Here is a 12,935-nt window from a genome sequence, read left to right as displayed (position 1 = left end):
CACACAGCAATACTCTTACCTCTGCCTCCCAAGAGTTGGGATGAGAGGTGAGGCCATTGTACTCAGCAGTGTGTGCATTGTTTATCTGTGCTCTGCAGTAATTTTCCCATGTGCATTCAAGTACTTAGGAAGAATATGCTAGCACACAGACGTGCTCCCAGGCCAATGATAACTAGGTTTCAGTTGCATACCAGTGGATTTATAACAGCCACTGGAAGAGTATTCCAAGGTCAGTGGAAGCTCAGTGGAAAAGATGTCTGCCATGGGCCTCACTGTTCAAAATGACAGCAGAGCCGGCACTCGTCATATTAGTTCACCCTTCACTGCCACCACTGGCTTTGCATCCCCCAGTGCTTTATGAACCTTGTGGATAAATGTTAGAACTAATTTCTTTTTAAAAATATTTTACTTATTTATTTATTTGCTTATTTATTTGAGAGACAATTAGTGTGCAAGGGCCTCCAGTCACTACAAACGAACTCCAGATGCATGTATCACTTTGTGCATCTGGCTTACATGGGTGCTAGGGAATGGAACCTAGATCCTTAGACTTTGCAGGAAATCTCATTAACTACTAAGCTCTCTCTCCAACTTGAGAACTTGTTTCATTCCAATTGACCTGAGACTCCAGTCTAAAATAGTTTTCAGAAACTACAGATTTGGATTTTTAATCAATCTGATCAAAAACCCCTCCTTCCATATTTTTCAGCATCCATGGCTCCTTCTAGAAAGCGTGACATTGCCTCCGGAGCAATGAGAGCCCTGATTGCAGGGACCACTGCCTGCTTCATGACAGCCTGTATTGCAGGTACTGCCTCCTGTCCTGCATCCCCCCATGCTCACAGGATGGTGTCCTTCCAGGATTCTTCAGCTTGCATTTTGCAGTATATACTGCTGCAAAAAGCTTAGGGAAGAGCTTATAATGAAGTGTTGGGGAGGGTAGGGGAGTAGGGAAGCCAAGAACCAAAGTAGAGTTCTGTTAAGTTGTGAAGATAAATGGTTTTCTACTTCACTTCCAGGCATGCTCTCTAGCACCCTGGTGGACATTGGCTGCCATCATATTCTAGAGAATACCTTTAACTCCACTGCATTCAGCAACACAAGCAGAGTGGTATCTTGCTGCCAAAGTCTACTGAGCAGGTATTTTTTTTTAAGTATTTTAATGATTATTTACTTTTGAGTAGAGAGAGAGGGAGAATGGGAATGCACAACCAATGCCTCCTGCCCCCTCAAACAAACTCCAGAAAATTGGGCAACTTTCTATCCGACTGTATTGGAGAACTGACTTCAGGCCATCAGATTTTGCAAGCAAGCACCTTTAGCAATTGAGATCTCCATAACCCTGAACATGTATTCTTGATTATAACAGCTTCTACCTCTTCCTTCTCTTTTCCTCTTCCTTCATTTCTTCTTTGACAACATAGTGGTAATATTTATTCAGGCAACCAAAAACACATCAATTTTATTAGAAATAGACACTTAACTATTATCACACATTGTCCTAAACTGTACAAAATTACAAATAACCATCTGTTGCAGTCCGGTTCACATTGCTGGTAGAAATCACCCAACCAAGAGAAACTTCTGGGAAAAGGAGGTTTATTTTGGCTTACATGTTTAAGGGGAATTTCCACAATGGCAGGGGAAAACGAGGGCATGTGCAAAGGGTGGACATCACCCCCTGGCCAACATAAGGTAGACCATAGCAACAGGAAAGTGTGCCAAACACTGGCATAGGGAAACTGGCTATAACACCCACAAGCCCCCTCTCACAATACACTGCCTCCTGGAGGTGTTAATTCCCAAATTTCCATCAGCTGGGAACCTAGCATTCAGAATACCTAAGTCCTATGGGGGACACCTGAATCAAACCACCACATTCCGCCCCTGGCCCCCATAAAGTGATAACCATACATGATATAAAATACAATGCATTCAGACCAACTTAAAAGTCCCCATAGTTTTTATCAATCCCAATGATGTTCAAACATTTCCATAGTCCAAGATCTTTTAACTGAGCCATAATACCAAAAAATAACCTCAAAAAAAACCCCATAATGGCACAGAATAAACATTCACACTGCAAAAGATACCATCGGGCATAGCAATGTGTGTGTGTGTATGTGTGTATTCAACCACTACAAGATTTAAAACAACCAGGGAAAACATCAAACTCTGTAGCTTTAAGTCCAACAACTCTAGCCAGTGACAAATCTCCAAGTCCAATAATTCTAACCAGCAACAAGTCTTGGGCATTTTACCCCTTCAGCTAGGCTACTCAGTCCTGGAAAACTTCATTGGGGCCAGCAGCTTTCTTAGGAGCCATCTCATGGTCCCAGCAACTCCAGTGGGTCTCCACTGCAACATGCGGTTCATCCTCATGTTCCCATGGGGTCTCCATGTAGGCATCTAGCAAACCTGCTTCACACTGCCCATGGCCATTTCCAAAACACAAGACCATGTCGCAAACTCAATGACACTCTTTTCAGCATTTCTTATACTCCACAATACCATGTAGGGTCCCAATTTGTTAATCTAGGGGGGAATAAAGCAGACGTTGGAGAACAGGATACTTCTTGAGCACTCAGGCCTTTCCAAAAGAGTCTACATTCTTCCTGTTGCCCCAGTGCAGGTCAGCTGGCCCAATCTTAAAGGTTGTAATCTCTCAATTCCAGCTGAACTAGCAATAATTCACCCAAATATTTTTCTTTTTTTTCTGTGCCATATCACTCTGCTCACACCAGTTCATTTCTATGCAAAACAACCCTGCACAATTTCTCAGGACATGGGCATAATAGCAAGCCTCACACAAACTGCTAGCCCAGTCCAAACAAAGCTCTTTTTCACCCTCATAAGCCAAACTTCACAGTCCATAGTTCTTACTGCATTCAGGTCTTTCAATTCTGACCAGAAAAGCCCTTCAAGCTGTCTTTACAGTACTACAAGACATCCCTTAGGCCAAGGTTTCAAATCTTTCCACATTCCTCTTGAAACTCAGCTCAGAAAAGCCAAAGACACACAATCAGGTGTCTAGCAGCAATCCCACTCCTTGGTACCACTTTACTGTTGCAGTCTGGTTCACATTGTTTGCAGAAATCACTTAACCAAGAGAAGATTCTGGGAAAAGAGGTTTATTTTGGCTTATAGGCTTGAGGGGAATCTCCCTAATGGCAGGGGGAAATGATGGCATGAGCAGAGGGTGAACATCAACCCCTGGACAACATAAGATGGACAATAGCAACAGGAGAGTGTGCCAAACACTGGCATGGGGAAACTGACTACAACACCCACAAGCCCCTATCTAACAATACACTCCCTCCAGGAGGTGTTAATTCCCAAATATCCATCGGCTGGGAACCTAGTATTCAGAACACCTAAGTTTATGAGGGACACCTGAATCAAGCCACCACACCATCCAACCAGTTTAAAATTAAATATATTATAAACTAATGTGAAGGAGTGTCGTCTTAAAAAAAAAAAAACCCAAAACACAGAAAATGGAGTTGCAAAGCAAGAAAAAGCATATCTTTACCCCATGAATTCCCAAATGAGCCATTGATGAATTACCAAAAAAAAAAAAAAAAAAAAAATCACTTCTAAATGAACATAGTTTTTAATTGTAATACATTGGAGACCATTCAGTGGGTGGTGGGAAAAATCCACAATAATAATGAAATTAGAAAACTTTTTGTGATAGTACATCCTACAATCATTTGAAATAACAACCTTTAAAAATGCATACAATTGTCTCTTAATACATTTACAGTCTTGTATTTACAAGTTAATATATAGGAAATCACAAATAAATCCCTTTTAAGTTTGAAAAAAAATGCATAGAATTTTCTAAGGTCCATAAACAAATGCATCTGTGATATTATACAATCCATCATGAGCAAAAGTACTTTTTCAGGCCTGGTGGGGTAGCACCCACCTTTAGTCCCAGCACTTCAGAGGCTGAGATAAGAGGATTGCCATGAGTTCAAGGCCAGTCTGGGGCTACAGAGTGAATTCCAAGTCAGCCTGAACTACAGTGAGAACCTACCTCAAAAACAACCCAAAAGGTACCTTATTCTCAGATGTGGTGGCTCACATGTATAAGTAAGGCACTTGGGAATGTGAGGTAGGAAGACTGCTATGAGTCTGAGGCCTGTCTGGACTATGTGATTAGTTATAGGCCAATCTGGGATTACAGAGTAAGACCATCTCTCAAAAAACAAAAAACGTAAGTATTTTCTTTGTTACTAAGACTTCTCATAGATATCATGGGAAGAAAAGGTAGAGGCTTTCTGGACTTAAAACATGGTTAAAAAAGGACAAAAAATGTCTTTTTTTGATAAGAGAAATGCATATAGACTCCTAGAAAATCATTTCCATGTAGACAGTATTAGAATTAGGGATTGGATATGGTGATGTGAGTAATACAAGAGGGAAAGAAAGCCAGCTTCAACAGCACAGACTATTTTTATGGGAAGGTCAGCAGCTCTCCCAGGATGAAACTGCTGTGTTTGGATGTGGAAGACTAGAGATTTAAGGGAATGGAGATCTTTGGGAGTGAAGAATGGGGAGAAGACAAGGCATTTTCTTTTGTTTACTAATCACCTGCTCAAGTGACCTGATAGCTCTTGAGGTGGGATCCTTGAGTTAAGACCTTACTTGGTAACAAATGGTCCTTATCATGCTATGGTCCAGAAAAGTTTTATGGTCCACCAAGGTCAGTGGTTTGAGGTCAGTAGTTCATTAACCCTTCATAGAGATTGTCTCTCTTTTTTAAGGCAGGGTCTTGCTCTAGTGCAGGCTGACCTGGAATTCACTATGTAGTCTCAGGGTGACCTCAAACTCATGGTGATCCTCCTACCTCTGCCTCCTGAATGCTGAGATTAAAGGTGTGCACCACCATGCCCAGCAGAGCTTCTCAATCAACATTTTAAATTCTGTTTTCTTTCTCTTCTGGATCATTGGACTTCAGACCTGTTTCCTCTGATTCATTCATTGCTACTTCCCTCTGTGGCTATCATCACTTGTCTCTTCATAGTCCATAATTCTGGCTTCTTTGTTTCCAGACCAGGTATAGCTTATAGACAGCAAGGTTTAGGGAGACAGGTTTCTGAAATTCTCTGACATCATATCCCTGTATAAATTCCACTGAGCAGGGTTCAGACAGTCATAATCCTCTTAACAAAAATCAGTGGCCATATCTTTGAATGAGAGCAGTTCCGTTTTCCAACTTTAAGGGTGTCCTGCTTTTACCAGAGTTAAAGGCTATTTCCTGACAACCCTCACAAACCAGGCTCAGCCACTTGTCCTAGAGAAGCCACTTAAATGAGCCAAAAATTAATAGTGAAAAGCAGAAAAACAGGATTTATTCAATGTAAGGTGGGAAAGAAAAAGACTGACAACCATAGCCCAACTTCAGTATCCTGACATGTGATTTGTATTTAAATGGAAAGCAATAGGAATATGTATCTAAGCAGTTCCAACCAAAGGTATGGTCCTACCCATCCCATTATCTCAACTCCAGTCTCTGTCCTGCAAAGCTTTGAGGTAAGTTTTTCTAGAGCAAGACCCAGACTTTTGCCTTTCTTTTACCAGCATGAGATGCCTGAGGAAATATCAATTTCTTGGGGTCCATTATTTCAGTAGTCTGATAGCCAAAATGTCTCTTTAGAAAATCTTCCTTCTTGCCAGCCGTTCATACTGGCATCCTTCCTAGGAATCCTCTAGCAGCATCAAGCTACAGGCTGACAGAGGTTTCAGTAGGACCATCTTCATGGACAAACAATTCATCTGGAGTCAACACAAAATGGTCTAGCCAGCCACATAATCACAATCATCTGTGGGGTTTAAAATACCAGGAATGACTCAGATCCTATTCTTTTGATCAAAAAGTCATGTCACAGAGCAGATTCAAAAGAATTAAAGAAAGAGAAGATAAAGATAAATCTATAAAAATGGCTGTGTTTTACCAGGAAAAAATAGTCCTCCCTTGAAGGACTTCAGTAAAAACCTACTACCTCTACCTTCCTCCTTTTGTCAGCTCTGAAGCCATCCTTGCATGTGCTACTTTAAATTCTAAGGAGGGTCAATTGGGAAACTACCCTTTCTTTTCCTATCTCTGTTTCTTACTTGCAGAATTAGTGTGTTAGCAGAGACACCAGAGGTTGGGCTTGAAGGTCCATCATACTACCTATCCATTTAGCATTTTTACCCTTTACTGCCCCCTTTTCAGGGCAATCAAGGCTGTTCTGACAATATGGTGATCAGCTATAGTGGATGAGAGGTCTGCAGTGGCCCCATGCCAGTGATCTCCACTCTTTACAGTTTCTGTAAAGCTGCTCACATCAATACATAAGTGTTTTATAAAGACTGACCCTACCACTCTCTTACTCTGGAGGAAATAGGGTGAATTCTTCAAGTAACCCAGAATTTGATAGCTAAAACTCACCCCTTGATCCTCTGTCTTAACTTTACCCTAACAAGAATGAAAAGAGAAAAAAATCTCCTTCCCTGTGCCATTTATAATATTTTATTTATTTATTTATTTATGAGAGAGAGACAGAGAGAGAGTGTGTGTGTGAGAGAGAGAAAAAAAGAAAAGAGGCAGACAGAGAGAATTGGTGTACCATGGCCTCCAGCCACTGCAAATGAACTCTAGACATGTGCATCACCTTGTGCATGTGGCTTACATGGGTACTGTGGAATGGAACCTGGGTCATTAGGCTTTGCAGGCAAGTGCTTTAACTGCTGAGCCATCTCTCCAGCCCCTGTGTACCATTTCTAATATGTCGTTTTCTCATCCACAGTTTCCTAAATCTAAGGCTCAACTAATGGTTTCATTCTGCTCTCTACCAGCACTGTTGTCAAGGGGCCTAATGAGGTCATCCCAGGAGAAAACTACAGCCTGCATGCTTTGAAGGATTGCTGCAAATTGTTGAATCCATCAACACTTAACTGCAGTTGGATCCCTAATACATTATGAGTTCAGCTATTATCCACTGGAACTCAGAGTACAAAAGCTAAATTTTCTGCTTTGGAGGAAAAAAAGAAACTCGTAACCACAGCTCTGTCATGGAATCAGTTTCAATTGCAAGAGAAGAAAAGCAGAAGTGAGCTCTTCAGACATACTGCATCACTTCCCTCATGATCCATCCTTTCTCAACAGAACACTCCTATGATGATGTCCTAATGGAAGGTGATCATCTGACTCAAGAATATTTTCTGCCTTTCAATTTTCAAAGCATCTCACAAAAATGCAGATAAAAATGGTGGCTCCCATCAACTCCAGCTATATCCTCTTGTGCTTCTGAATGAGTCTCTAGTAGTCCAGAGTGACTTCATTTAGACACATATCAGGATCTCTATATAAATTATCCTCCTTTTCTCTTCAAAAACACCTGACAAAAGCATCTTAGGGGCCATTCTTGCATCTACTTCTTTGTGCTGACCCTTAGGAAATACTTCATTAGGCAGTTTTTTCAGCATCATTGCTTTTTAAAAAATTTATTATTACTATTATTATTTTTGGTTTTTCGAGGTAGGGTCTCACTCTACCCCAGGCTGACCTGGACCTCACTTCATAGTTCCAGGCTGGTCTTGAACTCACAGCGACTCTCCTACCTCTGCCTCCCAAGTGCTGGGATTAAAGGTATGCACCACCACGCCCAGCTAACTTTGTTTTTACTTGTATTTTTAAAAGTAAGAACCTTCCATTGGTAAAGAAATTTTTCTCATTGTCCCAGTGAAGGGAATGAGATTTTTTTTAATGGCACAAATCTTGTTAATAATTTCAGGTGCTTTGTCATTTGGACTCTTCTTGTCTGGAACTTTAATCTTGCTCACACACTTTTCCTTGCCAAACTGCACATTTTTCTATCTTTTTATTCTGTCTCAATGTAGATCTGCATAAAAGCAGTAAGAAATAACCATGCCATAGCTAACTGTTAGTATGCTTTCTTAATATTTCCTCTACTAAGGAAATTAAGCCAGACATAGTGATGCATGCCTTTAATCCAGTACTCGGGAGGCAGAGGTAGGAGGATCAGTTTGAGGCCACCCTGAGACTACATAGTGAATTCCAGGTCAGCTTGGGATAAAGTGAGACCCTGCCTCAAAAAACAAAAAACAACAACAAAAAAGAAATTAATCCATTACTTTTATTTTTTTCTATAAACAGCATCTCAGTCTTTGCCTGAATACCACACAAATGTCCTCTGCCCAAGTTCCTGATAGAGGCCCTATTTTTTTCTAAAATGTCATGTGTTATGTCTCTACTGACATTTTTCTTTCATTCTTCCAAACTCTCACCAAAATGGCCCAATAAACTCTGCTTATAGTATTCTAGGGTTTTTCTAGCCCAAATTTCCAAACTCCTCCACATTCACTCCACGATCTACTTCCAAAGCCTTATAATAGCATGACCAGGTTCACCAAAGAAGTGACCCCACTTCTGGTGCAAATTTGCGTATTAGTTACCTTTTTCATTGCTTTAAAAAATATCTGAAAAGAGCGACTTAAATAAGAATGGTTTGTTTCACTCTACATTTTGAGGTTTCAGTCCACTGTGGTGTAGAAATCTTGGCAGCAGGAGCATGAAGCAGATGACTGTACTTTGTCTGAAATCAGGAAGTGGAGAGTATTCAGATTGCTTTCTACTTTCCACAAAGTGTAGAGCCCCTAGCATGTAGAATGGTACTGTCCACATTTAGAGTGAGTCTTCCTACTTCAACTAACCTCATCTAGATACTCTTTCAAAGACTTGCTCAGAGGTTGGTTTTTGTCAAGTTAACAAGATTAACCATCACAATCTCCCTGCTTTTACCCTAACTTACCTGAAATACCTTGAACTTGATTCTCATATAGAGTAAGGCTAACCCTCTAGTATTCCTTCATAATTCAGGGATATTTCAGAAAAGCATTTAGGCCATATCAAGACCAAGATTTAAATTCCACAAATTTAGAGTTGTAATCCATAAGTTTAAGGAAAGTTATGTTAGCCACTCACAAACCTCAACAGCTTACTTTCACTTATATTACATGTTTGTAATTAATTTGTATCTAATCTCTATTGTCTCCATTTCCAGGACCTAGGCAAAAGGAATAGCCCCTATGCAGGATATGTTTGTCTTAAGAAGAAAAAACATGTGACTGCATGATATCCCTTAGAATTTCTCCTAGGATCCAGGCTTTGTGGTATATTTCTGCAGTCCCAGCACTTGGGTAGCTGAGGCAGGGAGATTATGAGTTCAAGGCCAGCCTGGGATATATAAATAGATACTGTATCAAAAACAAACAGTATCAACAAAATTTTTGTTAGATCATAACTCTTTTTTATCTTTATTAACAGCTTCCATAATTATAGACAATACACCATAGTAATTCCCCCCACACACTTTGCCTTTGCAACTCCACTTTCTATCATATCCCATCCCACTCTCAATCAGACTCTTCTATTTTTATGTTATCATCTTTTCCTCCTATTATGATGGTCCTGTGTAAATAATGTCTGATACTGTGAGGTCAAGGATATCCAGGCCATTTTGTGTCTGAAAGAGTGCATTGTAAGCAGTCCTACCCTTTCTTTGACTCTTACATTCTTTCCCCCACCTCTTCCGCAATGGATCCTGAGCCTTGGAAAGTGTGATAGAGATATTTCAGTATTGAGCACTCCTCTGTCACTTCATCTCAGCCCTGTGGTGCCATCTGAGTCATCTCAATGTCACCACCATTTGAAAAGGGAAGTTTCTCTAACCAAAAGTGAGAGTAGTGTTAATACATGGGTATGAACATTAAGAGAAGTGCTCACTGGACTATTTGGTGAGAAGACTATATATACTTAGCTAGACACAAACAGGCTTTACACCCCTATAGCTCATGACATCTGTTTTCAGTACCAGACATGTATTCCCTCCAGTGGAGTGGGTCTCCAGATCGAGTGCAGAGTGATTGGTTTCCCCAGTAACAGACATGCCACTATTGCATCCATTGGCTCATTTAGTCTGGCTGGCCAAATTTAAAGCTTGCACTATCTACCGTTGTTTATCCCCACCAGTGATTTCTGTCTTTCTCATTGAACTGCATGCAGCATAGCTTTTTCCAACTTTCTGTCAGCTGGTTTATACAAAGGAGGTTTTCAACTCAGCTCCAGCAGGATTTCTCAGTGGCCTTGCAGCACAAGTATATGGAGTCTTCAGCAATAGGATCTTACCATCTATTCCTGGTGGGAAACCAAGGGCCTCAGCAATGGCCTGTAAGGATTTGGGGATATCAGGGACCTCCCTGGCCAACAACTCACCAGAAGGCATCCCATCCCTGGAACTGAAAATTTTCTAGTAACAATCTATGGCTTCTAGATGCATGCCATTGTCCAAAAAAGTAGGTTTCCATATGATTTATTCATACCCTCTTAGATTTTGATTAGCGCCCCCCCTTTCCTTTATGAAATCTCATCTCCTGACCTTAGACCTTTCCACCCTCATTAGTTTGTTCTTCTACTTAAATATGTACAATACCATCCTCTTAAGTCACCCCTCCCTTCCTTTATATCTCCTTTCTAGCTTACTGGCCTCTGCTGTTGAGTTTTATTCCAGTTCACATAGAAGTCTAATCATTTGTAGCTAGGATCCACATATGAGAAAGAACATGTGACATTTGGCTTTCTGGGCCTGGGTTCCCCCACTAAGTATAATCTTTTCCAGATCCATCCATTGTCTTGCAAATTTCATTTTTCTTTACTGCTGAGTAGAACTCCACTGTATAAATGTGCCACATCTTCATTATCCACTCATCAGTTGGGGGCATCCAGGCTGGCTTCATTTCCTAACAAATATGAATAAGGCAACAATAAACATGTTTGAGCAAGTATCTCTAAAGTAGTGAGATGAATCCTTAAAATATATGCCTAGAAGTGGTATAGCTGGGTCATATGGTAAATCTATTTTTAGCTGTCTCAGGAGCCTCCACACTGATTTACACAATGGCTAGACCAGATTTCATTCCCACCAACAGTGTAGAAGGGTTCCTGCATCTTTGCCAGAACTACTAAAATGGTAGCCATTCTGACAGGAGTGAGATGGAATCTCAAAGTAGTTTTAATCTGTATTTCCCTGATGGCTAAAGATGTAGAACATTTTTGTAGATATTTATATGCTATCTGTATTTCTGCTTTTGAGAGCTCTCTACTTAGTTCCATAACTAATTTTAATTGGGTTGTTTGATTTCTTATTGTTTAGTTTTTTGAGTTCTATGTATATCCTGGATATTAATCTTCTGTCAGATGTATAGCTGGCAAAGATTTTCTCCCATTTTGTAGGTTGCCTCTTTACACTATTCACAGCATTCATTGCTGAACAAAAGCTTTGTTTTTGGTTGATCAGTGGTTTCATTACCTGAGCAACTGGGGTTATATTCAGAAAATCTTTGCCTATACCAATATAATAAATGGTTTCATCTACATTTTTCTGTAGCAGTTTCAGGTATGATATAAGGTCTTTGATCCATTTGGACTTAATTCTTGTTCATGTATAGAGATAAGGATCTGTTTCCATCCTTCTACATATACATACCCAGTTTTCCCAGCACTATTTATTGAAGAGACTGTCTTTTCTCCAATGAGTGTTTTTGGCACTTTGGTCAAAGATCAGGTGTTTGCAGCTACCTGGACTTACATCTGTGCCCTGAATCCTGTTTCTGTTGATCTATGTGACTGTTTTTGTGCCAGTACCATGCTGTTTTTCTTACTATGGCTCTGTAATATATGTCAAAATCAGGTATGGTGATACCACCAGCCTTATTTTTGTTGCTTAAAATTGTTATAGATGCTCAAGGCTTTTTGTGCTTCTACGTGAATTTTTTAATTGTTTTCTTTTTTCTATTTGTGTGAAGAATTCCATTGGAATTTTGTATGGGGATTGCATTAAATGTTTTGATTGCTTTCAGTAAGATTGCCATTTTCAAAATATTGATCATTCTAATCCAAGAGCATGGAATGTCTCTCCATTCCCTAGTGTCTTCTGCAATTTCTTGCTTGAGTGTTTTAAAGTTTTCATTGTAGAGATCCTTTACTTTCTTGATTAGGTTTATTCCAAGGTACTTTATTTATTTGTTTATTTTCTGATGAAATTGTGAATGGGAGTGATTCTCTGATTCCATTATCAGCATGAATTTTGTTAGCATATAGGAAGGCTACTGATTTCTGTGTGTTTATTTTTTATCCTGCTATGTGGCTATAAGTGTTTATCAGAGTCTTTTATATATAGAATCATGTCATCTGCAAATAATGATAATTTGATCTCTTCCTTTCCAATTTGTATCCCTTTTATGTGTGTCTCTTGCATTATTCTTATGGCTAAGGCTTCAAGTACTATATTAAATAAAAGTGGGGACAGTGGATACCCTTGTCTTGTTCCTGATTTTAGTGGAAAAGCTTCAAGTTTTTCTCCATTTAGTATTATGTTGGCTGTAGGTTGTTATAAATAGCCTTTATTATATTGATATATGTTCCTTCTATTCCTACTTTCTGTAGGACAAGTCCTGTCACAAGTATGGTTTCAGTGAGCATAGATGAGTTATCTTGTCACACAGAAAGAATAGTGAGTACCTTACAGAAATACTATAATATACTACAAGTATGCTTGATATCCATGTTTCCATCATTGGGGTAGACTATAAATACAGGCCTATTTGTGTTTAAATTTTGTTATATTGCTCATGAAAAACAACTGCAACTGCTCTTGAGTCAAAAAGCCATGTAAGGGCCAATGATGAAGAAAAATCAGTCTGACTGAGATCAGATCCTTTCTTCAATTCTTCCATTGAACAGAAAAACATTAGCATTAGACTTGTTTATTGGATGTCAGTATTCTAGGAATATCAGTGGAGTACTCTTTAATAGTATGCTGTCACCATTGCTTTTGACAGCACTGAAACCACATTTTGTGAGA

The 12,935-nt window shown here is 39.6% G+C and overlaps 1 protein-coding gene across 1 annotated transcript in view; it reads left to right on the top strand.

Annotated features, from left to right (window-relative positions):
- Positions 1-6,976, top strand: part of Slc28a3 (solute carrier family 28 member 3) — a 72,732-nt gene extending 65,756 nt beyond the window's left edge. The window contains exons 16-18 of the mRNA XM_004671001.2: positions 710-808; positions 1,020-1,140; positions 6,850-6,976. Coding sequence (XP_004671058.1) covers positions 710-808; positions 1,020-1,140; positions 6,850-6,976 — 347 coding nt within the window. The remainder of the gene's footprint in view (positions 1-709; positions 809-1,019; positions 1,141-6,849) is intronic.
- The last annotated feature ends 5,959 nt before the right edge of the window (positions 6,977-12,935 follow it).

The sequence above is a fragment of the Jaculus jaculus genome, chromosome 12 (assembly GCF_020740685.1).
Source record: "Jaculus jaculus isolate mJacJac1 chromosome 12, mJacJac1.mat.Y.cur, whole genome shotgun sequence".
NCBI lineage: Eukaryota > Metazoa > Chordata > Mammalia > Rodentia > Dipodidae > Jaculus > Jaculus jaculus.
The sequence above is the reverse complement of the archived record's forward strand: the minus strand, read 5'-3'. Positions and strand labels throughout refer to the sequence as shown.